The 27,902-nt window shown below is 37.5% G+C and overlaps 5 protein-coding genes across 5 annotated transcripts; all 5 read right to left on the reverse strand.

Moving 5' to 3' along the window:
- Positions 1–5,259: 5,259 nt before the first annotated feature.
- LOC113305372 (protein BRI1-5 ENHANCED 1-like) lies at positions 5,260–6,097 on the reverse strand. Its single transcript, XM_026554423.1, has 3 exons — positions 5,791–6,097; positions 5,493–5,685; positions 5,260–5,401 (listed from the first exon to the last, which is right to left on the reverse strand). Exons 1-3 carry the CDS (start codon positions 6,053–6,055, stop codon positions 5,260–5,262), a joined length of 600 nt encoding a protein of 199 aa, XP_026410208.1. The 5' UTR covers positions 6,056–6,097.
- Position 6,098: 1 nt separating this feature from the next.
- On the reverse strand, positions 6,099–6,569 carry LOC113305373 (vestitone reductase-like). Its single transcript, XM_026554424.1, has 2 exons — positions 6,449–6,569; positions 6,099–6,328 (listed from the first exon to the last, which is right to left on the reverse strand). Exons 1-2 carry the CDS (start codon positions 6,567–6,569, stop codon positions 6,099–6,101), a joined length of 351 nt encoding a protein of 116 aa, XP_026410209.1.
- A 2,433-nt stretch (positions 6,570–9,002) lies between these two features.
- On the reverse strand, positions 9,003–9,940 carry LOC113304856 (dihydroflavonol 4-reductase-like). The gene is made up of 3 exons (XM_026553991.1): positions 9,629–9,940; positions 9,347–9,542; positions 9,003–9,236 (listed from the first exon to the last, which is right to left on the reverse strand). The coding sequence occupies exons 1-3, from the start codon at positions 9,825–9,827 to the stop codon at positions 9,095–9,097; spliced, it is 537 nt and encodes a 178-aa protein (XP_026409776.1). The 5' UTR covers positions 9,828–9,940; the 3' UTR covers positions 9,003–9,094.
- A 1-nt stretch (position 9,941) lies between these two features.
- Positions 9,942–10,408, reverse strand: LOC113305374 (vestitone reductase-like). Its single transcript, XM_026554425.1, has 2 exons — positions 10,285–10,408; positions 9,942–10,153 (listed from the first exon to the last, which is right to left on the reverse strand). Exons 1-2 carry the CDS (start codon positions 10,406–10,408, stop codon positions 9,942–9,944), a joined length of 336 nt encoding a protein of 111 aa, XP_026410210.1.
- A 903-nt stretch (positions 10,409–11,311) lies between these two features.
- On the reverse strand, positions 11,312–13,237 carry LOC113304855 (IRK-interacting protein-like). The gene has a single exon (XM_026553990.1). It carries the CDS (start codon positions 12,926–12,928, stop codon positions 11,426–11,428), a length of 1,503 nt encoding a protein of 500 aa, XP_026409775.1. The 5' UTR covers positions 12,929–13,237; the 3' UTR covers positions 11,312–11,425.
- Positions 13,238–27,902: the final 14,665 nt, after the last annotated feature.

Consider the following 27,902-nt stretch of genomic DNA (forward strand, 5'->3'; position numbering starts at 1 on the left):
GTTTTGGAAAACTAATTTAGGAGGACGTAATTTCATCTGAAATTGTGGTAGTAGTAAAGGGGAACTATGAATTTTATTTTAAATTTAAGTCTATGTAACTTTCTGTGAAGTTGTTGTTCTGCTTTTGGTACGCAGTCTCTTGGAATATTTGAACTTCTGTAGAAATATTTTAAGTATCCCCTTTCTCTTTATTCTCTTTTATGGGCTTTTATTTACTGTTCTATAAAATATGATCTTTTTTCTTTGGTGTAACCTTTTTGTCTGATTAATTTCAGTTGGGTTTTTTTTCCAAACCTTATGGTTGGTCTAGTTTAATTGTTAAAAGTCGTTTTAACTCAAATTTCTTGTCCGCCTCTTTTGTTTATGCCGAATATTTGGAGAATTGGTTCCCTCTGTCCCAAATCCTTGCTCCTCCGATCTGACTAACCTCCAGGTAAGTCCATTCAAAATACTTTGGAAATACCACATCTGTTTCATTCAATTGCAGCATTCTTTACATCATTAAGTTGGATCCTGTCTCAAGCATTTTTAAATTTTCTAAACTGTATTCAATGTTGTGAAGACATTTTTAAATTTACTAATCTGTATTCAGTATTGTGAAGTGTCTGTAATACTCAGTGTCCATCTGTTTCCTAGAATCTTTGATGTAACGAATAGAGTAAATCAGTTCTATACCAATTACACAGCTAGTACTACTTCGGTACAGATTACTGCACCAACTTGGACTGGTTACTGGAACTCAACGCACAACCTACTTCATAAATTAGTAGCTCAAATACCTAACGGTTTTTTCGTCTGCGACGATATATTTGCATGTTTCGTGCATTATTGCCTTGTTTACTCCACGGAATTTCAACTACTACAATCATAAGATTTTTCCACCGTGAAAACCCATTAAACCTTATTCACACTTTCTCTCTCAGTATTCTCATTTAACCTCCTACATCAAAAACCACTCAAACCAATATATCTATTCCTCATAATGAATATTCTAGCCTGGAACTGTCAAGGCATAAACCTCCCACCTTCAATTCAACATTTGAAAGGATTAGTATCTCTTCATAGACCTAGCATATTGTTTCTCTCTGAAACACTAGTTAATGACCAACACATGAGGAGACTATCTCAAACCCTTCAGTTCAATAATTACTTCTCAGTACCAAAAATTGGAAGGCGAGGCGGACTAGGTTTAATGTGGAAAGATAACCTAAATATCCAAATTTTATTCCACTCTCAAAATTACATTCACACAAAAGTTACACCACCACCCCCAGAGCAAACGTGGTTCTGTACGGGTATCTATGGGCCGCCTCATCCGGATATAAGAAAAACTTTGTGGCAGGAATTCCCAGCAATCTTTAACAGCATTAATCCCTCCATTCCTTGGGTATTTCTGGGAGACTTCAACGACGTCCTAGATCAATCCGAAAAAAAATGAGGAAGGAAAGTAACATATGCTCAATCTCAACCACTATTCACTCTTATGGATCAAATGGGTTTTATAGATCTGGGATTCCGAGGAGATCCTTACACCTGGACAAACAACCAAATGGGGCAGGATAACATTCTAGAAAGATTAGATAGAGCTTTAGCAACCCAACTTTGGTGAACTGCAAATCTTCATGCGGCAATTACTCATCTTCTAAGAATAGCTTCTGATCACGCACCAATACTGCTACAAAGGAAAGCAATGGATTGGCAAGGAGCAAAAAACTACAAATTTGAACACTTATGGCTCTCTCATCCCCAACTCAATCAGATAGTCGAATATGCATGGGAGCAACAACAAGATAATGAACCTACCCTCGACCTCCAGCTAAAACTCATAAAAACCGGTCATACCCTCTTAGAATGGAACAAACAAACTTTTGGCCACCTACCACCTATGATCAAGAAATCAACAACCAAGATAAAGCACGCACAACATCAATGTGCAACCCAATCGGGCTCTGACCTGGAACTCTGGCTACATCAAGAAAAACATCTAAGAATAGATCATGTGGAACTCTTACAATGCCATGCGAAATACTGGCAACAAAGATCTAGAATTCAACGGTTACAATCAGGGGATCTCAACACAACCTTTTTCCATACTAAAGCTACCATCCATAGAGCTTGTAACAATATACAACAGCTACAAGATCCACAAAACAACTGGATTAGCAAGAAAGAAGACGTTGTTCAACTCATTCTAGATCACTACGCTCAGCAGTATACGGCCCCACCTACAATGATTGGCGAAGACCTTTTCACAAATATCAGACCAAGATTAACTCCCAGACAATCAGACCTACTCACAAAGGAAGTAACTACAACGGAAATCAAACAAGCCCTCTTCTCCATAAAATCAGAAAGTTCTCCAGGTCCAGATGGCTACACAAGTAAGTTTTTCAAAATTTTTTGGGAAAAAACTCAACACCAAATGATATCAATGGTTCGAAGCTTTTTTAATAACCTAAACATTCATCCACTCATGAATCACACGAACATAACACTAATACCTAAAGTCGACCATCCATCAAAACCTTCTCAGTTCAGACCCATAGCACTATGTAATGTCACTTATAAAATCATTTCAAAAATTCTAGTCAACAGAATTAGACCACTTCTTCCATTCTTAATAAGGCCTTACCAAAGTGCTTTTGTCCCACAAAGATCAATACACGATAACATAGTCATTGCTGGAGAACTCTTCCATCATATCAAAACCTCTAACCTAACCAAAGATCCAAAAATAGCTCTCAAACTTGATATCCATAAAGCCTATGATAGCTTAGACTGGGGTTTCATCAAAACCTCTCTTAGAAAACTTGGATTTCCATCAACCTTTATAGACTACATTATGCTATGCGTCACAACAATTATATACTCAATCAACATCAATGGTACACCCCATGGCTACATCACCCCTACTAGAGGCATTAGACAAGGAGACCCACTATCTTCCTATATTTTTATTATATGCGCGGAAATCCTTTCTATAAATCTAGGAAACCTACAAAACCAAAAGTCAATTCGGGGTCTCAAAATATCAAAAAAATCTCCATCCATTATTCATTTAATGTATGCGGATGACTTGCTAATTACATATAAAGCTTCCAATCAGAGTAACCAACACCTTCAAACCCTCATGCACTCCTATAGCGCATCTGCGGGGCAGATAATTAATTATTCTAAATCAATAATCATACATCACCCAAATCTAGACCCGACCAAAGTAACAGAAATTCAACAATTCTTTAATATGTCGGCTACCTCAAAACCTCCAATCTATCTAGGTGTCCAATTCAAACAAGGAAGGGCATCCAATCAAATCTTTGCTCCCCTTCTACAAAGATTAGCCTGAAAAGCCAAAGGTTGGATGACAAAATGCTTAACTCCTGCCGGAAGACTCACTCTCATCAAAGCCTCCCTAATTCCCACCACAAACCACATTATGCAAACACAAAATCTACCCAGCAATATTCATAAATAAATAGATCGTATCACCAGAAAAAAAAATTTGGGGACATGATTCAACCGTTAAAAAACTTCACCCTATAGGATGGGATAAAGTAACAAAACCAATATCAGAAGGGGGATTAGGAATAAGGAAGAGCGGTGATCATAATAAAGCACTTCTCATGAAGAGAATCTGGAATCTTCATGAACAACCTAACTCTATCTACGGAAGTCTCTTCAATGCAAAATATCTCAACCAACAACCAATTATATAGGGAATTAACTCCATGCCTTACTCATCCAGTCCTCAATGGAGACAATTAGCAGCAATTATTCCTACCATGCAACACTTGATATTCCATCGTATTGGAAATGGATTTTCAACTCCGATAGAAGCCAATTGGATTCCACACTCAACAAACCTGGACCAATCACAATGTTATCCAATCTGAATGGTAGCAGATATCATAGATCCTTTCTCTCACACTTGGAATCACGAAAAATTAAGCTCCTTTCCCAATACCGTAACCCAAAAAATCATGAACATCCACCTTCCTCAAAATGCCCCTCAGGACAAAATTATCAGGCCACACTCAAAATCTAGAAACTACACCACCTCATCGGGATACAAATGTCTAACCCATGATCACCCAACTCACACTCCTCTACCACCCACCAAATTCCTATGGACTTTACCATGTCCACCAAAAAAATCAGCTTTTCTTGTGGAAAGCCTTCAATGAAGGATTACCAACCTTCTCTATCTTACATCATATCCATTTGACCAACTCAGACATATGTCACGGATGTAACACTGATCCAGAATCAGCAAGTCACCTTCTTATTCACTGTCCAACGACAACTACCTCTTGGAACACCTTACTCGCTCAACTTCCAATTTCATCAAACTCCAATTCCCCACCCACTTTCACTACTACGTATCAGACGACCATTTCTCAAATCCTACAATAACCTGCATCAACTTCTGTGATCTCCTCTTTCTGTTTTCTATTCTGGACCTTATGGCTAGCTAGGAATAACCAACTTCGGAAGAAATCCTAGCATGAGCACAAAAACTACAACAAGAATTCTACGGGGCACTACACTCTGCACCACCAATCATACCAGGAGATACACCATTATATAACCATCCAACGAGAGACAAAAGAATATCAACAATATCGATAGGATGGTCTATCCCACACATCAATTGAGTTAAGATTAATACAGATGGAGCATCCAGAGGTCACCCGGGATTTTCGGGGGCAGGATTCATATGCAGAGATTTTGAAGCACGAAGTTTAATGGCTCTAGTTCAACCACTAGGAATCACGACTGCCTTAACAGCAGAAACTTGGGCGCTGCTATTAAAATCAAGAACGGCAATAGAAAGACAATGGCCAAAAGTTCTCTTTGAAACCGATTCAGAGAACCTCCTGCAATTCATCACTTCCTCTACCCCACCACCTTGGCACATATCAGGTATGATAGAGGAAATAAAATTCAAATTTCGACAAATCCCGCACGCAGCTATTCAACACAACTACAGAGAAGCAAATCAAGTGGCAGACGGGCTAGCCAATCATGCAGCATATGGCAGTCAAACGGGGAATTTATTAACTAAAATATGGGACCATGCTATCCCATCTTTTATTAGTCAAATTTTATTTCATGATTTTGTGGGCACCACGTACCCACGACATATTGTATCCTAACTCCTCTTATTTAATATTATGCTTCAAAAAAAAAGATAGCTTATGCACCCAGGGCATATTGCGCTACTCCGACATCTCGCCGCAACCATACTACTAGTAGATTCTAAAGGAAACCCTTCTCTTTGCAGCTTTGAATTGCATCACCAAACATCTCCTCGAAATTATATTTGAACTGAAATCCCATACTCAACAGCTTATCTGAGGAAAGATGAACTGGTTTTTCTTCTTCAATTTCCTTTAGTAAACTGATGATGATTCAGCAAAAACAGTAAGATTTAGCACCCAAAGTAGAATAATAAAGAAAACGGTGAAAACAAAGAAGTAAAGAGAACTCACTCAGTTGGTAATTGAAATTCCGGATACTTCTCAGCTATAAATCTAGCCACATCATGTATTCTAAAATCAACAGAAGAACAAATATGTCTTCCTTTTGCATTTTGGCACTCAAAAAGAAATATCTGTGCTGAAGCAACATCATCTATATGTACTGCATTTGTAGGTTTCAGATGGATCATCTTCGTCCTATCATCTGGTCATATAAACAAAACACGAAGTATAAATTTGTGCACACGATCAATCGTACCTGAAAACGAGAACATGCAAGTTATGTAGGAATATAAGTGCGTATACGTACCCAAAATTACAGAAAGGGCCAGAGAAACACTCTCAGGAAGGTTGGGAATGATAAATGGTCCAACAATCATAGATGGAAGTATAGTAACAAGATCCAATCCATGTTCGTCAGAAAATTTCATGGCAGCTCTTTCTGTCAGTGTCTTTGAAACCACATATGCGAGACCAGCAGGAATGACTTGTTCGGGTTTGCCAATGAAATGGTTAACTTCTGACCACATTGTCTCGTCAATTTCTTTTACAACTTTGAGATTACTTACCATCATTGCTGCAGCTGAAGAAGATGTGTACACAACTTTTTTCACTGTTTTAGATTTCATGCATGAGAATTCCAAGAGTTCCTTCCACGGATATTTTGAGTAATTTTTCTTGAGTGTATCCTACTTCAAGACCAATTCCTTGAGCAACGAGAAAGACACCGACACATCCGTCAACTGCAGCGTCAAAACTTTCGGGGGTTTCAAGATCTGCTTCAAAAATTTGGAGCTTCTCTGCAGCCTCAGGAAGGGCTTTCAGGTGGCTTACATCTTCCTTAAATTCTGTCAGGACAGAAAATAATAGCAACTTTCAGACTTACGAGAAAATGATTGAAACAACAAAAACGATGAACTAGAAATTAAGAAATTTATAAAGATTAAGTGGATGTACTGATTACGTACTGGGGTCAGACCGAACCGTGGTCCGAACAGAGTAACCACGTTGAAGCAATCTCATGATGAGCCAAGATGCCAAGTATCCAGCTCCACCTGTTACACATACTATCTTCCCTGTTCCTTCCATCTCTCTTCTGAATCTAGGATTTCTCTGGGTTGTTTTTCTTTTTTTGTTTGTTCGAGGTTTTATAGAAGTACTAGATTTGTGCCCGTGCTATGCACCGGGCATTTTTTCCCGATTTGGTGTGTGCGGGGCTTCGTCCTGTCCCTTAGCGATGCATTTTTGATTTGGTGAGCGTTGGGTTTTAACCTGTCCCGTGGCGAAGAAATTTTGATTTGATGTGGCCGAATAAATACATTAAATAGATGGAGAATATGTGCAGATTATATTTATTTTTTCACAAAATTGGTTAAAAAGACCAAAATCAAGAATTCCTGGGTGAAAAAGACTTGTACATTTTGATATTGTTTAAATGGACAAAAATTAAAAAGATACTGTTCAAATGGACAAAAATATAAAAATAGCTAGGATGTAACCAGTTTCATCCTACCCATTTTCAAATATTTTTTCTTATTTTTAATTTATATCAGGATGCATCCAGTTTCATCCTTACTATTTTTTAAGTTTAAGTCGCGATGAATCCAGTTTCATCCTTGCTATTTTTTTTGTCCATTTCACCCATAATCATTTTTACTCGTCCATTTGAACCATGTTTTAAATTTTTTTGGACAAATGACCCATTTTCCGTTATTTTTTCCTATTATTTTCGCAAAAAATATGTGTGAAATATATGGATTTTTTTTCGTATTTATATATTAATTAAAAAAAAGAATCATAATATGGTAGGTACTCAATTTCCAAATTGAATTTGGACTTCAGTAAAATTCCAAACACGGTAAGTTAGGTTTTCTTTTTGAGTTCGTAATTTTTAAACCAAGCATACGCTGCCAAGGGTCTTCACCTAAATATTGTCACTTCATGAACTCTAAATTGAACTTGATTTTCCTAGATTTGTGCATGTGCTACGCACCAGACATTTTTATCTTTTAACTTGGTGTGTACGGATCTCCCGGTCCCGTAACGATGGATTTTAGATTTGGCGTGCACAGACTTTTGCCCGTCCCGCGGCGATGTATTTTTAATTTGATGTATGATGTGCCGCGCCTGTCCCGTGCGAATTCACTAAATAGGTAGAGAAAAGATACGAAATATATGTGCATATTTTATTTATTTATTCTTTTTATTTTCGAAAAAAATATATGTGTGAAACGTGTGTTTTTTTTCCTTTTTGTATTAATTTTTGGTAAAAATAATCCAAATACAATAGGTATCGGGCTTCCAAATTAAATTTGTACTTCCATAAAATTTCCAAAACAATAAATAAAAAGTCGGTCTCTTGTGGAAGTACCATCTTATCCGGTTTTACTGTGATATTGTACAGCATGCAAAAATATGTGAAACGTATATTCCTTAATTACCCCTCTCATTCAAGGAAGGCACAACTGTCTTGCTCCTACGGAGGATTTTATCGCGGCCAATTTGGGTTTCTATAGCGTGAGGAGCTAATCACATGGGTTTATTTCCTTGCCAATCAGATCAATTTGCATGAACTGCGTAAAAGAAGTTGTGCTCTTGTGGTTTCAATACTGCACATGCCCTACCGTTAATGGCATGGTGAGAGACATTAAACCACATGGTCTGTATCTATCGTAAGATGGGATCTGTCCATCGCTAGGCCATCACCAGTATTTTTCCCTCTATTGCTCGCTAATAAAGATTCTTTCTCCATTAAAAAAAGTAAAACCTTAACGTAAGCTCTTATTTACTTTATTCGTAACAGAAGGAAAAAAGTGCATCGGACACTTTTGAGCAAATGGCTTTTGATTTTGTCCGATCAAGAGTTTGGTGTTGTGCGTACTTTAATATTTAGAAATACAACAACGGTGTAAGTAGCCCATTGTCAGCTCAAATCCACGGCCGATAGGGTGAGCAATACTTGTAATTTTTGACTGGTTGCCATGTTTGAGTTCTTTACGATTGTTGATGGGATTGTATTAGAGCCTTTATATATATTAAGTTTCTCTTTTCAGCCGGGTTTAGTTTCCTATCATAGTCCGTTCTTGAATTCCAAATTGCCACGGTTTTAATTCCAAACTTAATTTGGTTTCCTTTGTATGTTCTTTTTCCTATTTTTTTTCTAACCAATAATACATTGTCAAGTGTCCTCACCACAATTATTGTTTCATAAAACTAAAAAAAGACCTATTTTGGCCAATAGCAAGCGAGGTTCCTCACCGTTCAACGTGGAAGCTTTATTTATCTAGTCCTTTTTAAGACTTTAGATGCTCTTTGAAATTTCAAAGAAGTTTCAACAAATAAGGTCTAAGGTATGGGTCACCATTATTAGTCCAGTCTTTTAGATAGCAAATTCATTGAAAAGTTTTTCAAAGTAGTCGGCTGATTATTCAGCTATTCCATATTATGGTAGAATTGACCTTTGGATTAGATTATGGCCACAAGTTTCTGAATTAGAAGTAAGAAATTTGCAAAATAGAGTGCATTTAGCTACAGTGAGGATTACACCCCGGACCCTTTTGTTTATGGCTTTATGCCTTCTTGATATTTATTTCTACAAATAGATAAAGATTTTCTTAAAGGAACCCCTTGTCTTTGCAGCACTGGATTGCATCGGTGTACATATCCTCAAAATTGTACCTGAAATTGAATCCGCAGCTTAACAGCCTGTCTGACGATAAATGAATTGGCTTTTTTTCTTCAATCTCCATCAATAATCTGACAGAATTTTTTGTGTATCAACAACAAAAAAATATCAGTAAGATGAAGAGTAGCAACAAATGTATGAGCATTTAGAAATTGCGATGAACTTCTCTGTACAAACTTACTCAGTTGGTAACTGAAGCTCTGGATATTTCGTGGACATAAATTTAGCAATGTCATGGACAGTAATATCATCTGAAGAACAAATATATCTCCCTTTTGCATTTGAGCATTCAAAAAGAAAGATATGCGCTGATGCCGCGTCGTCTATGTGTACCGCATTATTTATAGTGCTCAGTAGGTTGTAATGTTCTTTATCACCTGAACAGAAAATCCTCTGACTGTGAGGGAATTTAATTGAATGTGAGCCTCATGAAAGATTAAGGAGCGCGTATTGATGTGCTTACCCAAAACTAAAGCTTGAGAGATCTTCAAACTATAGGGAAGAAAGGAAGTGAGAAAGCCGCCTACAATCATTGAAGGAAGTACACTAACAAGATCTAAACCATGTTGTTCTGCAAATTGAAACATTGCCCTTTCTGTCAGTGTTTTCGATAGCGGATACCATTTACCGCTCTCTCGTAAGGTGTCGACTTCGGACCACATGTTCTCGTTAATCTCTTCAACATCTTTCTTGTTGCTAATGAAGAGAGCTGCAACCGCAGAAGAAGTGTAAATAACTTTTTTCACTGTTTTGGATTTCAAGCATGCCTCTAAAACTCATATGCTTCCCTCCACAGAGGTACTGATCATTTTGTCTTGCGGCTCCTCAGTGTTTCTTGTAAAATCAATAATGGGATGAGCAACATGGAATACACCAATGCATCCATCGATAACATCGTCAAAACTTTCTGGTCTTTCAAGATCTGCAATGAAGACCTGCAGCTTATCCCCTGATGCTTCTGGCAGGGACTTCAGGTGGCTAACTTGTCCTTCAAAAGCAAATAAAACACAAGTTGTCATAAAAAATTAAAGCGTATCCCCCAGACCAGTTATCACACTCACACACCATTAAGCCAAAACAAAAGAGGATGAGAAGAGACTGAGAGAGTCATATACGTACCGGAGTCAGACCGGACGGTGGTCCTAACGGTGTATCCATGTTCAAGGAGGCTCTTGATGAGCCATGACGCGAAGTATCCTGCTCCTCCTGTAACACATACTATTCCTTTGTTCTCCTTTTCCATTGGCACCTCTATATATCTGTTTCTTCTCTCTTTTGGAATGCACTTTACCCTCGTATTCCACCTTTGTTAATTATTCTCCCACTCACTTTTTAATAAAGACAGTTTAGCTTATGATAGCAGGCATTAACTAAAATGGAATCCCATTATTGATTTCAGTTTTGCCACTAATTTATTTTGAAAATTACATAGATTTTAATCATGAGTTACTCAAATTTTGAGACGACTTTTTATCCAAATTTTGTAAAATGCTGGAGGAGGGTCAATGTTGACAAACATCGGCATTCGTCAACTTATAGTACAAGTCTTTTACTGTCAATCCAAGAAAGAAGATCCGTATTAAGATCTGGCTCGCAAAATAAGACTTGCATATTTTACAAGATAGTGATACAACTATACAAGCTTAATACCACCACAGAGGGTGTGCCGTTGCTGCTACTCCGACACTAGGACGGTACTGGATCTTAAGGACAATTTTTTTTCTTTTAGAGTAAAAGATACTTATTCTATTGAACCCAATTCTGGGAGAACTGCGTTTGCACGTAATGATTTCAACCCCTAGACAATTGAAATTTCGTTGACTCTATTCTCTGCTTTGTGAAACAATTCAAGGAACTAGCCAACACTGATGATAGGTCTAGTCACCTAGATCACTAGTTGCTAGTTGCTAGAAACAATACTGTATGTACTAACGATCAGTGTCGTCCATTCCAAGTGGGTGCCAATATTGGACCCTCTCTTGCTAAAACCAGGCAAGCCATAGGCTTGTGTCAGATTCAAAGCCGACCTAGTTTGGACCAGCCACAACCTAATCAACTTAAATGATTTTGAATGGCTCCGTAGGAGGTTCTACAGATGAGCTCGTGAGGAATTCAGGACACAAGCTCATTATTCTTTAGAAATGGCTCGTAAAAGAAAAGAAATACTAACAAGCGAAAGCCGAAATATTATCACAAGCAAAGCCAAAGTAAACCAAAAAGCAAGAAGATTAAAAACTCTGATTCCTATTGATTCCAGTTTCTAGTATGTTGATTCTTGAGTGTTGCTATACCTGCAAATAACCTTACACTTGACCACGTTGTTATAGACATAGAAACCAGGTGCAACCATAATACGGACCATATCTGGAACTAGTTTTCTAGCTTTATCGCCACCCATATCCTCCATATAAAGCCCATCGAATTTAACATCTTTATCGACTCTAAAAATTGGCAAACTTGGATGCACAGAACAAGCCAATAAATGCACTAACCAAACACTCTTTGCCGCACCAAAAAACGCTTGCAACAATGGTTCCGGCCACGCTCTATTCCAACCCAACATCGCAACGATCTCGCTCATTTTCCGATCACAAAACCGGCTAAAATCTTCACTGAAATGTCTAGTCCCTTTAGTCAAGACCTCATCCCAGCACAACCCTTGTAAAGCCGTAAACGATGCGTAATTCCCTTCACATTTTTCAATCGGGTTCAGAATCGGATCCGACCCGTTTTTCTGAAAACTAGTTCCTTCAAAATCTTCATAAAAAGCTCTGTTTAAAAGGGCTTCTAAATAAAATAGCAAGCTTCTAGGGTTCTTAGTAAAAGATATATTTACATCGTAAGGCTGTAAAAGTAAAGAAATCCTTTCGTAGATTTTAACCCCCATTTGTCTGAGTTGAAGAGTTAAAGATCGGCTTAAAACTCGTACTGATGATCTAGACTCTGCAACTGAGTTAACAAACGATTCAATAACCTTATCATGATGATCACCTCTTTTCATAATCGTGCGGTTCAGAAAAGTTGAATTCGTTGCCGTTGCCGCTGCTGCTGCTGCTGCTGTTGCTGTAGCTGTTGCAGTAGTACTGTTACATACGTCGAGCCCTGTTTTCAGTTCGTGACAATAGATCTCAAGTTTATTAAGCTTCTTCTCTAATTCGTTCATGGAGTATTTTAATCTAGAAGCTTCTAGAATAGCTTCATCTCTTTTCTTAGTAGCTTGAATAAGTTTATGAGAAAGTTCCGCAACTGCAATCTTCCATTCTTCTTCTTTGATTGTTGTTGTTGATGATGTTTCAGATTTAGGACTTTTCTTGGTTAAATTTGAAATAATTGACTTGAAAATACCTCCATTAGGACTAGGATTCGCTGATGACGATGAAGATTTGTTGTTCATATCGTAAGGAATTACAGAGATTTTATCTCTAGATGTTGGACGACACTTGTTACATGAAACAGTACGATCGTCCGGGTCAATATCTGGGTGTGGATTGTTCTTTTTTCTGGTTGAGTTTTTCTGGTGAAGTGGTGTTGCTGTATGTTGAAATGCTGGTGATGGTGATGACATGTTATTTTTTGGTCTCGGTGGTTTTGGTTTATCTTGTTTCGTTTGAGTTTCAGGTTTCGAATCTTTCGATTTCATTTCTTCTTGATGTTTCGTTTGAGTTTGGTTTTCTTCTTCTTCTTCTACAACTTCAGGGAAACAGAGAGGAGTTTGTGGAGGAGGTGGTGGTGGTGAAACAGAATTTGAAGATGAAGAAGGCATGGTGGTTGTGGTGGTTGTGCTGAAGAAATGAAGGAGTTAATGAGAATGAAAGAGAAGGAGAATGGTAGATGAAACTGAAAGAACAGAGTTAGCACCGCTGAATATGTAAATGGGGAATTTGGGTATTTGATTTTTTTGAATTTGGAGTTTCAGTTTTTAATTTTATGGGCTGTTTTTCGTCGTGTTGTAATTATGATCTCACCATCCCTGGGGAGTTGATTCTTCCTTTTTCTTCTTAAATTCTGAGTTTGTTTTCTTTCTTTTTGTGATTTTGTTTCTTATTTAACTGAAAACTTTTTCCATCTACTGGTTCCAACTTTTCTTGGTTCCCGTTTTGGATAATATTGATTTGGATAGTTCAAACTTTCAAATCATCATCTAACTCAATTAGCTAACAAGTAACGAGAACTTAGGTGGTAATATCCGTTGTTGTAGACAATGTAGTTAATATCGGATACCCGTTTGTCTCTTCCGGGAATCGGTACACTGGTATAACATTGTATCGGGGAGATTTCGGTTTCAAATATCGGTGCAATATCGGCTTTAAGTTTATATCTATATTTTTTATAATAAACACTTGTATCAAACATCAAATTTATATCTATAACCTTTATATTGCTAGTAAAATTGCATGTGCTAGGCACCTGCTGCAAATACAATGTCTAACAATCCAAAATTCGTTTTTATTTTGTTAGCTTTTTTATTTTTAATTACACCAAAAACTAACCTATATTGTGCATATTATTATGTATTAATAAGGTAAGCTATCAGTGGTGCTAGTGGAGTTGTATACAAATATAAGAAGACAACTAGGTGCACAGTAGAATAGATGAAGGAAGAGCTACGGATTTTCATTAGTTTCCAGCTTTCATTTTTGTCTTCATTACATATACATATGGATACAGGGAGGGCTATTTATAGCCAACATCATCAAGTGGTAAGATAAACATGTGTTAGGACTTATCCTAAATACAGTCGGCTTATCTTAATACGTAAAGTTTATCCAGCTTCTTGACACGGTCAGAGGAGGTGACAAATCACCCGAACATACTCGAGTAATTTAGAGATTGAGATGGTGGGCCACCCATTAAAAATATGTTCACACGACACTCCCCCTTGGACCACCATTCTAATAATAGTGCTTTGTTAAAGCTTTGCTGGTAAAACCCAATGGGACAAAATCCGAGCAAATCCGTTGCCTCGTTAAAAACCTTGCCAGAAAAATCTGATTGATATAAAAACTGGCCGAAGGAAAAAGAGTACAACTCCGGTAGCTTTAAAGTGATGATGGTCGTTACGAATTTTCTCCCCTTTTTCAAAATTGTGCCAGGAAAACCATTCAAGAAAAACCTGCGCTTAGAGTGAGGTTAGTCACCGCCATGAAATGCTTCTTCTGTCAAAGTTGCGTCAGGAAAACCATTTAGGACAAAACCTGAGCTTAGAATGAGGGTGGTCGCCGCCACAAAATGTTTTTCTTTGACAAACGGCGTCAGGAAAACCACTTGGGACAAAACCTGAACGCCCGCACCAAGAAAACCACTTGGGACAAAACCTGAGTGCCCAAAGTTCATAATAATGCTGACGTCGATGCTAATGTTGCCTCGTTAAAAACCTCGTCTGGAAAACCACGTGGGACAAAACCAGACCAAAGGAAAAGAGTACAACGGACGTCGCCTGATAATGGTGCTGAACACGCATATGTTGCCTCGTTAAAACCTTGACAAGGAAAACCCAACGGGACAAAACCTTGGTGAAGGAAAAAAAGTACAACGCGTTTAAGTCCAGCCAATGATTCCACGAGTTTACTCCCCCTGAAGCATGATTTCTAAAGCGGTTGGTGGTGCAAATATTATATGGCCTTCAGAAAACTACTTTACCATTTGCAGCTTATGGAGAATTGACTGCAGGTCTTGCGCCGATTGCACCACTAGTAATATACACCTCGCATTTAAATCCTCCATTATTGCACACCAAATTCAGTTGTCCGCTTTAACTTCAGGCATAACAATGAAAGGCCTTTTGTTGACTCATAAATACCGTAGAATCAATTTCATCCTCCAAAAAGTGTAACCTGCAAAATAAAAGTTAGAACAACAAGATAATGCATGCATTATATTCGTACATGGTACTTCTGGACCATAAAGTATTATTTCTACGTACGTATCAGATAGATCGATCACTTTCCACTTTTGGGTATTACATAGTAATGGTGCTAATTTTAGTAGCACAATAAGTATTACCAGTATCAAAAATTAGATACTCTAGTCTGTGCTAGCATATTCTCGGACTTCTAGCCGAGAAATATTTCAATTTCAACGAGATCTCACAGTCTAGTTCAAGCGTGGATTTTGGTGCTATTAAGAGCTTTCAAGAAGCCTAAGATGATCATCAATTCATCCGGATATTAGACCTATACCAAAGAACATAAAATACACACAAGGATTGTTCACGAATTTCTCTTATGTGGTGGTAATGACTTATTTCAGAAGATCTAATCCTTCAAAGATTCAATATAATCACCAATCATAAGTCATAGCAAGATGCAATCAGAGTCCTTCAGGGACGATCACGCTAAAGTGCATCAATATTAGGAGAATACTTTTAGTTTACAGAACCAATCCCGGGGTTCAGCAGGAAACCATCAATCGCACTTAAAGCGATAATACTATTCTCTCCGCGCTTTATCTCAAACACCAACATGTAACATTCAGGCCTCACAATTTTACGGTGTGAGACGGATCCGATCTTTTTGCGTATTTCGAGAGATTTCATCCTCTACCTCAGTTTGAGGGGAACATGTCATATGCCTACCGATCACAATGTCGATGTTCCTCTGCAGAGGGGTACACAACCACCATTGTAATAAATAATCGACAATTATATAGATCCCACACATTTCTCTAATGCATGCATAATCAATAAAAGTTTCACAACTGGTACCAGCGCCACTTCAGGGGCATTATCATCTCCTCATCTTTAATGAGGTATATACTCAGAGAGTGTGAATCATATTCCGATAGTCTCCACGAGCACTATGTGTAGTCTCTTCAAGAGCACTACATATTTAGAAGAGTGATTGGATTCTCTATTAGGAGGCATATATGAGGAAGTTATTCATGCCTCAAGCATGTTTTAACACACGACTTGGTCATTGCGAGATGCGTGATTTAACCTGTTGTGACAATTTCTTGTGTTTGCATCCTCAAGCAAGTGACGAATAATATTTTTCCAGAGCTACTGCAGTTATTTGTTTTAATCACGAGTAATCTCCAACACCTCAATTACGTACAATATCTTGGTGTGAGAAAACAAATGAGATGTTTCACGCCAATTCTAGTGGCAACCAAACTTTCTTTGAACAGGATAAAAACTTAATCAGATAACCTATTTAAATGTCGACTTTGCTTACTGACCATTAGGTGGTGCTTGTCATCTCCATGACTTTAAGGGAAAAACCCTTAATTTTGTCGACATAATACTTTCCATCTTCAGGTGGCAGTCTTTCTCCTCTTGGTTATGGATGGAGAACCTTTTTTAGGTTATCAACATAATTCGCACCATCCTCTTGTGGTGACTTTTCTCCCCCTAATTAAAGTGGAAGAATCTCAAAGGTTATCAGCTTGGTCACGCCAACTTCTGGTGGCATCTTAGTATTCCTGATCATGGCAGAAATATTACTATCTTATTTCTAGAAAACTTCTGGTTCCATAATTGCCTGATTTTAGGCAATTCTGCTCATGATAGTTTTTGGGTTTTGATTTAACTACAAAAAGTACCCAAAAATAAATGCAGGCTCGACAAGAGATGAGACATTTCACGTTGTTCCTTTTTGACGGCTTACTTCCTCCCCCTAACGGCGGGAATACAGTCTCATCTTCAATAAGACATTACCAGGACGTGGTTTTAATTGTCTTATGAATCGAAACCAACATATATAGTTCGGTGACTCCATGGACCAAAACACGTAAATTTTAAATGTAAGGTTGCTTCCCAAGCCAGTATTGATGGTAAATAGTTGGTCGAGCAATAAATTAAAGATGCTTAAAAAAAGAACTCAACTAGACCATGTCGAGTGCGCACATGTGCTAACTATATGCTCGATGTAACACCAACTGAAGGCAAAGCATCAAAATCCTATCAATTTACCATCAATATAAATGGACTTAATAGGAAAGTCCAATAATGGATAGACAACCAAAATGTTTGCAAAACGGTTTGGCAAACACAACATTACATGTTAATATAAACAAGAGACCATCAATTAGATGCGTCTATCAATACCGTAAAGTACTGAAAAATTGTCCATAGTGTAGGGTGAATAAGCCCTACAAAATGCCACCTTAAATCCTTTCTAGGGATTAATGTTGGTGATTCAACAACGGGTAACCATAATTCAATTGTCAATGCCAATTAAAGAGCCAAATGTCTCAGAGAAAGAACAACACGATTTGCATCTTTATTCGACATAAGCTTCAGGTTATGTATAGGATGTCCATGAGCATTTTGGGTCGTTCTACTCATTTTGGTAGAACTTGGGTGTCCAAACCACACATGCCCGAGCATGAATAATTCAAGGGTCATTAAACTTCTGGTTAATGACAACGTAGAATTCGGTTATTCGAATTCTCCTATGGTACACCCTATAAAAGAGAGCCTTACGCTTCTTTACAACATGCTTCTGGAACAAAAACAAATGAAGTAACAAAATACTCCATAAAAATGCTCCTTTATCGTTGCAAGGTGGTAATACCAAATATTTCTATAACTCAACAGATTCTTCAGGAACCTGATAGAATATAAGGCAAATACTACACCACCAGATAAAATGATATACGCCCTTATGTAGACGTCTATCACACTATTCGAACCCAAAATGATATTTTACATTTCGAAAGACCTCTACAAGGTTACAAAAATGGTTCGAAAATTTGTATTGTTCCCTTGTCTTTGAGACAAATATCTCTGTCGTCTATTAAATATGGATAAATTACTTCAGGAATCCATATCCGTTAGTACAGATAGACGAGAGAAAAATAATAGAGCCATAACAAAAACATTTGGTAACCATGGGCTACTTCGGGAACCCAAAATTTTATGGCTTATTCCTGGAACCCATAGACCACTTCTGGAGCCTAATATGGATTAGTACAGGAAACCACATATTACATGTTGGACTGCTTCCGGAATCGGCAACATCTCATGGATTGCATCTGGAATCCATCATTTCCAAAACAAGTAAATAAAATAAACAAAACTCAAAACAAAGAAAAACCATAGGTACAAATATGGTACCAACATAATAAGTCTTCATTTTCGTCCCTCGGGGGTCGTCCAAATATTAATTTACAAGTGTGCAAATGGATACATGCTTTATAAGAAAATTTCCTCAATATTAGTCAGGTCACTTCAGGGACCGCTGATAGAAATCGGCTAGCACTTTATAACGGGTCACTTTTGGGACCGACTAACTAACGAAGCGCTCATTTTGTATCCATACTATGCTACACGATATTCCAGCTTCGGGTGGAATTACTTCAAATTAAATGGAGATTAAAGCCGAGAAAAATTAAATTTATGCTATCCTTCAGGGACGCAACAATATCTCGCTTTATCGGTATTAAAACCGTTAGTACCATAATAAAGAAAAATGATCAGAAAAATATCAAAGTTCAGGGAACTGCCATTCTGACCTTTCCATACTTACCAGAACCTATTAGTAGTGATATTTGAAAATATAGGCAACTGCAAGTTAGATTTAACTATCAACTTGGGATGGAATTAGTTCCCTGCTCGTAACAAAGAGAAACAAACTATCAACAAACTTGTACAAAGCTAAACAGGTACAAAGTTAAACAGTATTGATCATAAATGAAACATAGAAGAGAGCCAGAAAAGAAAGATAGTAGTCTCCGACAGTTGTCATCGTCGTTCTCCACCAGACGGCCAAAGAAGTCGACCGCAGTTATCGAGCAAATCGTGCTGATAACGTATTATGTATTAATAAGGTAAGCTATCAGTGGTGCTAGAGAAGTTGTATACAAATATAAGAAGACAACTAGGTGCACAGTAAAGTAGATGAAGGAAGAGCTACGGCTTTTCATTAGTTTTCAGCTTTCATTTCTCTGTCTTCATTACATATACATATGGATATAGAGAGGACTATTTATAGCCAACATCATCAAGTGGTAAGATAAACATGTGTTAAGACTTATCCTAAATACAATCAGCTTATCTTAATACGTAAAATTTATCCAGCTTCTTGACACGGTCAGAGGAGGTGAGAAATCACTCGAACATACTCGAGTAATTTAGAGATTGAGATGGTGGGCCACCCATTAAAACTGTGTTCACACAACACATATTAATTTGACATAAATGGTACATGTCCTATTTTATAAATATTAGAGCGTCCGCAATGGACGACTAAACCCAAATATAGTGTCCAGTTGATAGGCGTAGTGAGACGGACCATCGATCAAAATTTGATCAAAGACTAAAATCCAGACCAAATTTGGTCTGCGACCAAGACCAAACCCAAATATAGTCGGGCGTTTATATAGTCCACGCCCCATAACCAGTCGGACGTATAGTCCACGTCCCACCCCAGGCGGACGTATAATGCACGCCCGTCTTTTTTTTTTTTTAATCTTTTGTGTGGGGCGGGCTTAATACCTCCGCCCCACTCTTTACAAACTTCAAATGCATGGGGCGGGCATAATACCTCCGCCCCACTTTTTTTTCTTTTTTTTTTTAATTTTTTTTTCTACACCGGGCGAACGTATACTCCCCGCCCCACACCAGGCGTTGGTATATTCTACGTCCCACACCAGGCGTTGGTATAATGTCCGTCTGACCAAATTTAGTTTTTCCACCGTAGGGTCATACACCAGATTAAACCCAAAATTTGGTCTTTTTTTTCCTCTTTGGTCTTTGGTTATACTCGCACCACTGCGGTTGCTCTTAGGATACCAAAATGCACAAATTAAAGCATGTTTCATTTAGCCTCCACGATCGTGAATGAAGTGTCACCGACTTATTTAGCTTTTGGCATCTCACATACACGTGGCAGTGCATATGGCTTATAGGAAAAGGTCCGTACTCCAGAGGAATGAAAATCTAGGCTAGGGTGTATTAGGGTGTATCATCGTAAAAACTAGGGATAGGATCATAGGATGAACTGTTTTCAGTTACCACCACCTCCACGGCTCCACCCACCGTCTTCAGTTACAACTCTACCATTAACGATTTAAAAATATCATGCTGCTTACTTTAGCAATTGATCTTTTAAGGGAATGTTTATCGGGTCTTCATCTTCTTATATATCTGTAATTGGAATTCCGCTGCTTTGAAATGCAATCAACTTATTTTTTTGAAGATCCAAAAGGTGAATTTAATCTTAGATTCTAGATTCAAGCTGATATTCATATTTTGTTGATTCTCTAATCTCTATATAGTTTGGATTAAATATACATTAATTGAATGAGCACAAAAAAATTCATCTCTGAATAATTGGTAGGTAATTTATCAGTGGCGGTGGCGGCAATGGTTATTAGGGGGTTCTGATGAGCATCAATTGAATCTCACCATTGAGATTGAGAAGAAGAATTATTTCGGCTGCGAAAAAGGGTTTCTGATAATTGTTCTGCTGGACATTTGATGAGAATCATGAGATTTAGGGATTTTATTACATATCAGAGAATTCCTAAATTTCCCTGATGTTCCGAAACTATCACGTATCGGAAAATCGGTTGTACCGTTTTCGTGTATATCGGCCGATATTATCGGCAGAAAATCGTCTCGCGATATTATAGTTTCCGTTTCGCTCTACCACCGGTACCCGGTAATATCGCCGATATTTCGGCCGATACGGGCGAAATTGACTACACTGGTTGTAGATACCTGTGTATCCGCTCTGGTTAGAAATTTTGAAAGTTCAGCATTGTCTAGTTTTGGACACTTTCGTATCGATCTTTGATCACCCTTTCTACCTTCAAAAGTAATCAAAAGATAATAATGGGAAATATATGTTGGGTAGAGTAAAATTGTCGTAACGAAGCCTCTTCGGTTAGGTCACCGGATGATCTATATAATACTCTTGTAAGGTACATTTGAGTTTGCCGATCGAGATGGCGCATATGTTCAAGAAGACCATCTGTACCAGTTATCTAGACTATAATCTCCTTCTAGAAAACAAAACCAATTGATAATTTATCTTTGAGCAACATATATGCACGCACAAGACTAAATTTATTAGTTGGTCCAACCCAATGTGGTAAATGACTAATTACACCCTTTGCACCAAATTGTGTAGTAAATCCAAAGAGTAAGACGCATACGTTTATGTGTTGGTTATCGATTTAGACCTCACATGCATACATCACTTGTGCATATGACTTAGCTATCAAAAACTCTGGCCTGCCTCTTCTCCCTGCAAAGTCAGCTTGGAGTGTTGCATGTTTTCTGTATCACCAGAAGGCACTCAAATATAAAGACAAAATCTCATACCCGACTAGGAAAGTCCGTGAAAGACACTCATCTCTGAATTATAGTACCATTTTTACTGTACACTTTCGCGGTAGTTTCCTCCATCTTAACCTTATTACTAATTGGGTTTAAAGACAAATGAGAATTAATTAGCAAGGGTTAACGAAGTAGATGATTGATGGTCTCAATCACCAACTTCACAGTTCACATTCGAAATTGATTACTAGTTCGAATAGTTCGTGACTCGGTACGAACAGGTAGGATCTATCTCTCATTAAATTGGGCTTCTCTATATGTGGGGCCCAAGTCAAGTACATCCAGACCGAAATAGACCCTACAGAGTAGGTTCCTTGGGGGTGCAAACAATGTCCTCTTCATTTAATCACCTAAAACACGTTCTATTAATTGCAAATTAAAAGGACCATAATCAAACACTACTAATAAAGGCCAAATGAAAAATGATATTGCTGTAGATCATTAGTCAGTTGCTCCGACCAGCAGGGTCGGACGACGTCACGGTCATATAACTCAAAAATGTTAGAGCAGCCCGGGAGAAAAATAAAAATCCCATTCCAGTATACTGATTTTGTTTGCATTTAGCCTTTTGACAAGGATATGTTTATTTTTCAGTGCAGATTGCTAAACAAGTGTACATATTGGGTAGAAACATCTGTGTGCTAGCTCTGTGAAGAGGAACGTATCAAAAGGGGTAAGCATTTAAGAGGGGCATTAAAATCTGGCATCAAATCTCAGCTGCCCATATTTAATACAGAGAGGGAAAAAGGTGAACAAGGCATTAGGAATGAGCAAGGGAAGCTAAGCTAAGATCGGTAACTAAAGATGGTATGGCATAGTACATGTGAATTCATTTAATATTTGAAAACCAAAATTTGGAATAGTCAGGGAAAAGTCAGTCATGGTCCAAGTTTATCCTACCCCAGCACAAGCAACTGCATCTTTCTCTGCTGGTGTCAATTTTTCACTATTCTCTCTCTGTGGCACTGGCACCTTACGTTACCGCGTGCCCTCATCTTGTAGTTGTATCTCTATCAAGGTTTTTGACGTGTCTGGATCGCAATTGCTTCATCAGTACTGGTGGGAATATTTGGACCCAATTTAATCATATTCATGCAGGAGAAGAGAAATTACGGCAGAGGCCATTGGAAATACCGAAGATGCAACCAACATGAAATAAGCATTTGCAAAACAATTTGAGCAGTTAAGTGAGCAAGTATTCGGATCAGAACAACTTGACCGGAGTTAGGAGGAAAGACTAGCATGCTGTGCTGACATGCGTACAACTACAAGGACGCACAAAAAGAGAGACACAGCGGCACCAAAAGTAAGCACTCAAGAAAGTTGACATGTATTCGGATAACTAGTGCGTTTATTTTGTTTTTGGCTTTGTAGGGTTGGCGTTTGACCTTTTGGATCGATCAGCCGTTACATAAATTGTTGTGTCTTTATCCCGAATCAATCCGCAATGAAATCTGGTACGTGGGCCTATGCAAACAAAACAGTTCCGAATTCCAAGTTTGGCTGATTCTATCTGTTTGGCCATGAGAAAAAAAATTGAAATTTACAAGAAACTTAGCAGAAAATCAGGTTGATTTCGGTGGGGAAGGGTGGCTTTTAAATTTTTACTGCTAAAACAAGAATTACTGAACCATGGGAAACTGTAAATTTGTGACGTCGTTCTCTGGCCCGGCATTGTTATCTGGCCTGATAATGCAAGTGGTCATCTTATAATCCTCAAGTCAACGCTAACAAAAAAACAAAAACAAAAAAACTACCGAAATGTTGGTTTCTTATGTCATTTGGTACGTCAATGCTACCATACAACATTTATGTTATTTAATCTCCTAATCAAACTCCACTTAAGAAGCAAGTGTCCGCAGTGCCAAAGCAGTTGGAGTGGCCAACACATGCAAAATTAATTTGAGAGTGTAATGTTTCGTTTTCGAATGGATCGAATTGATCATCAAAAAAGAGGCGAGCAAGATGTTTTTTTTTTTTTTTTTGCTAAGAAAAATTTCATTAATCAGAAATGAATTATAATCGTTCAGAGAGAAAATTTGGCATAGATCCAAATTATTCCCCAGTGATCCTGAAAGTTCTACAGTGCTTGGCTGCAACATCTCCCAAGTGTGTGAAACTTCTATTTAAGAATTCAAATCTAATAGAACTAAAGCATTTCAAAAGAGACTTACAGTCTTCTAAGATAGAGTAGTTAAACCAACTTAGTTGGTTATTATTTAAATTCAAGCAATCTAAAACTACTTTTGCATCACTAATAAGACAGACATGGATCTTTCCTTGCTCCTTTGCCCAAAGTACGGCTTCTAAGACAGCAAGGCTTTGAGCTTCTTCTGCATTTCTAGTTAGGCCTGAGATGGTCTTGCACACGAAGAAGTTCCCTGCAACATCATTCATGATCAGTCCAATACCAGAAAGATAGGTATCTTTGTCAAAAGAAGCGTCACAATATACAATAATACAATCATCAGGTAAATTACTAGTGACAGCTTCATAGTCCATGCCAACATGTTGTGCAGGTGTAGGATCGGCCAGAGTAGCGGCACTATTGAGATATTGAGCACTGTCATTCACTAATTTTAGCCCTACTCTGGCAATAGAATGATGATTCAGAGATATATCTTGAAAAATGAAAGAGCACCTATCTCTCCAAATACACCAAGCAATAGTAAAGACATCCACAGCTTTATCTTTCATAGATGGATTAGAAAGCCACTTGGAAACCCATTCAGTCATAAATATATTTAAACTAGCATCGTAAGCAATTTGGTCTTTATACGGAGTAAGAGACCACACTTCCTTAGCAAATGGACAGTGTAAGATAATGTGTTCAACAGTTTCAAGGGTATCAACATTACACATACTACAGTTCTTGTCTTGACCATAATTGAACTTAAAAACATTAGTCTTAGAAGTTAAGATACCTTCATGACACTTCCAAATGAATAGTTGAACCTTTGGGAGGATTTTCAGTTTCCAAAGGGATTTATATATGGGGTTAACTAAGCTAGGGTTTTGAATATACTGAAATTGACCTGAAATGACCTTGTAAGCTGATTTTATCGAAAACTGACCATTCTTAGTATAAGGCCAGATAAGCCTATCATGTCCAACAAGAGGAATCCTAGTATTAAGGATAGATTGAGCATTAGGTGGTGTGAAATAAGCATTTACAAGATCAGGTTTCCAGCTCTTAGTATCTTGATCTATGAATTCAGACACGCAGTAATTAGGATTAGGAGCAGACACATACAATGGTTCAACAGGATTTGGGATCCAATTGTCCCTGAAAGCAAGGATATCAAGACCATTTTTAACTTCCCCAAAACAATGTTGAGCAATAAAATCGAGACCAGTACATATGCTCTTCTAGACCCAAGTGGAGTCTTGTTTTTTGTTATATAGAAAAGCACGACCATTTCTAAAATACTTGCATCTCAGAATAACAGTGCACAAATATGTAGGAGAATGGAGAAGTTTCCAAGCAGTTTTACTTAAAAGAGACAAATTTACATGTTTAAGATTTTTAAAACCGAGACCATCTTGTAATTTATGAGAACAGACTTTGTTCCAATTAGTAGGATAAAGACCACCAGATTGTGTTTTACCCCACCAAAAATCCCTTTGGGATCTCTCCATTTGTTGGAGGATACTGTATGGGATTCTAAAAGTATTCATGTGATAAATAGGAGAAGCCTTTGACACATGTTGAACCAAAACAGATCTACCTGATTGGTTAAAGTGCTTACCCTTCCACTTGGCTACCCTTTTGTCAAAATGGTCATTCAAATGATTGAATGAATCTGTACGGGATTTAGCAATGAAAAGAGGAATACCTAAATATCTCTCATTTAGGCAAATCTTCTTAACATTAAGGGATCTAATTAAAGAAACAGCAAAATCAGGATGAACACTTTTGCTAAAAAAACAACCGGACTTTTGAAAATATATGACCTGACCGGAATAAAGACTAAAATCACGGACAATACTCATGAGAGAATCAACTTCATTGTGAGAAGCTTTGACAAAGATGAGGCAGTCATCCGCAAAAAGCAGATGACTAATGCTGGGAGCCTCTTTGGTAACTTTTAATCCATGGATAAGATTACAATTTTCTGCATGAATTAAATACCTAGAGAAAGCTTCCATACATAAAATAAAAAGATAAGGAGACAAGGGATATCCTTGTCTCAGACCCCTAGTAGGTCTATATGCTTTACATGGAGAGCCATTAAGCAAAATAGATATACTAGTAGTACTAACACATTGAAAAATTAAACTACACCAATCTTCGGAAAAACCATAAGACTTGAGAACATCCAAGAGAAAAGACCGTTACATCATGTCGAAGGCCTTAGACATATCAAGTTTAAGGCCCATGACTCCCCATTTATCCTTTTTCCTTTTCATGGTATGTACCAACTCATGAGCAATGATAACATTGTCCTGGATATGCCTTTAAGGGACATAAGCTGCCTGATAAGAACTAATTATTTTACTCAATAGCGGTTTCATTCTATTTACTATAATCTTAGAGATTATTTTGTAATTAGAGTTACATAAGGATATCGGTCTGAAATCAGCAGGGGTGGAGGGATTAAAGAAAGAAAAGTGTGATTCATTTCCTTCAATAAATGTTTGGAATCAAAAAAACTCTGAACAGTTTTCCAAACATCCATGACTAGAAGATCAATGTTTTCTTTGTAAAATCCAGAGGGGAAACCATCGGGCCCTGGAGAAGTCCAGGGAGTCATTTGGTTTATAGTGTCTTTGATCTCTTGCTGTGTAATTGGTCTTAGAAGAATATTGTTATCAGCTTCAGAAATACAGGGACTGATACAATTAAGAATTTCATTATTTCTAAAGGGATTAGTAGTAATCCCTATAGAACTAAAGTGATTGACCAATAGATTCTCAAGATTGGCTCTATCATTGATCCATTGGCCATTATCCATCTTAAGAGCACTAATATGGTTAAAGTGCTTTCTTCTATTGACAGAATTATGATAATAACTAGTATTCCTGTCAAAAGAAGTGTAAAACTCTTGTCTTGATTTTTGAGCATAAAATTCCTCTTGAACTTTTTGCCAATGGTCTAAATCAAGTTCAACTTTTCTGATGTGCTCTAAGTTCTGAGTAGTATAGGAAGACTATTCAATTTTGAAGCTCATCATTTAGAGTTTTTTAACTTTTTGGTCATATTACCAAAGTGATGTATAGTCCATTTTTTTGATCCTGTTTAAAAACGAATCTCAGTCTATTTGTAAATTAAAAAGAAGGAGAACCTCTAAAATTTAGGGTATGCATTTTAATAACATCTCTAACAGAGGGATCCTTACCCCAGTATTTGAAGTATCTATATGGCTTACTACCCTGAGTAACATAGAAAGTCTCCGAATAATAGGAATGGTCGCCGCCTATAGTATCGATATGGACAACTTTAGCCAGACCATAGTGTTGTAGCCAAAGACCATTCCCTAAAGCCCTATCTATTCAAGCACAAATAAGATTATCTCCACTTTGCCTATTATTCCAGTGTATTGAGTACTAATGTAACCTAATCAGAGAGGTCATTTATCAATAACTTGTTGAATGATAGGAAACTCCATGGTGGGAGAGAAAAGTTTATCTTTCATGGCATGCATAGTATATTAAGATCACCAATTATAACCCAGAAGATTAGCTCTAGACCTAATTTCCCCAGTGTATTCCATTGTTGTACTCTCTCATCATGGTAAACGGAACCATAAAAGAAAGTAGTGAGGAATTCATGCTTACTACGGTCATCTCTGATAATCACATTGATCATTTTATCAGTGTTTTGGACAAACTGACAATCAAATCCAGATTTACAGAGGAGGGCAATGCCCCCAGCAAGACCAATAGAAGGAAAAACCCAACAATTTGGAAAATTAAATCTTTTTAAATAACTAAACATTTTTTCAGAGTTGTTTTTAGTTTCACATAATAATATCATTTAAAAGTTTTGAGACCTGATCAAATTCCATAGTGAAGTTCTAGTGGTCGGGTTGTCGAAGCCCTGACAATTCCACGACAATATTCTCATAATGAGAGTTAAGTAGGAATAACTAGAATTGCAGTTAAGTAGAACCAATAAAACTCTGATAATGCACAAAAATAAAGGATAATATAGAAACAACAGGGGAAAGCACAACAATAAGACCTTAAAAAGACAACTCAAATTCCTTGTTATTCCTATGCAAACAGTGAAACCAATAAAACACTTTCCAACAGAGTTAACAATTATTGCTGAGATTTCAAGATGATCAGTCAAATGGAACTCAACAGTGCAATTTAACAAAAAAAAGTCACCCAGAATAGTAACTCTAACCAGGATAACATCCAATAATAAATTGAGAGCAATAAACACAAAATAGCAGTCAAGATATTTCGTAGTAGCAGTGAGAAGATGATACAGAACAGAGTGATTGTT

Source organism: Papaver somniferum, chromosome 8, assembly GCF_003573695.1.
Source record: "Papaver somniferum cultivar HN1 chromosome 8, ASM357369v1, whole genome shotgun sequence".
NCBI lineage: Eukaryota > Viridiplantae > Streptophyta > Magnoliopsida > Ranunculales > Papaveraceae > Papaver > Papaver somniferum.

Coding starts and splice junctions, on each gene's coding strand:
- LOC113304855 (XM_026553990.1), bottom strand. CDS start 12,928: ATGCCTTCTTCATCTTCAAATTCTGTTTCACCACCACCACCTCCTCCA.
- LOC113305372 (XM_026554423.1), bottom strand. CDS start 6,055: ATGATGGTAAGTAATCTCAAAGTTGTAAAAGAAATTGACGAGACAATG. Junction 5,686..5,790: donor GGCCCTTTCTGTAATTTTGG/GTACGTATACGC, acceptor TTATATGACCAG/ATGATAGGACGAAGATGATC. Junction 5,402..5,492: donor GAATTTCAATTACCAACTGA/GTGAGTTCTCTT, acceptor AATCATCATCAG/TTTACTAAAGGAAATTGAAG.
- LOC113305374 (XM_026554425.1), bottom strand. CDS start 10,408: ATGGAAAAGGAGAACAAAGGAATAGTATGTGTTACAGGAGGAGCAGGA. Junction 10,154..10,284: donor CACCGTCCGGTCTGACTCCG/GTACGTATATGA, acceptor TTGCTTTTGAAG/GACAAGTTAGCCACCTGAAG.
- LOC113304856 (XM_026553991.1), bottom strand. CDS start 9,827: ATGTGGTCCGAAGTCGACACCTTACGAGAGAGCGGTAAATGGTATCCG. Junction 9,543..9,628: donor CTCTCAAGCTTTAGTTTTGG/GTAAGCACATCA, acceptor TTTTCTGTTCAG/GTGATAAAGAACATTACAAC. Junction 9,237..9,346: donor GAGCTTCAGTTACCAACTGA/GTAAGTTTGTAC, acceptor AAATTCTGTCAG/ATTATTGATGGAGATTGAAG.
- LOC113305373 (XM_026554424.1), bottom strand. CDS start 6,569: ATGGAAGGAACAGGGAAGATAGTATGTGTAACAGGTGGAGCTGGATAC. Junction 6,329..6,448: donor CACGGTTCGGTCTGACCCCA/GTACGTAATCAG, acceptor CTGTCCTGACAG/AATTTAAGGAAGATGTAAGC.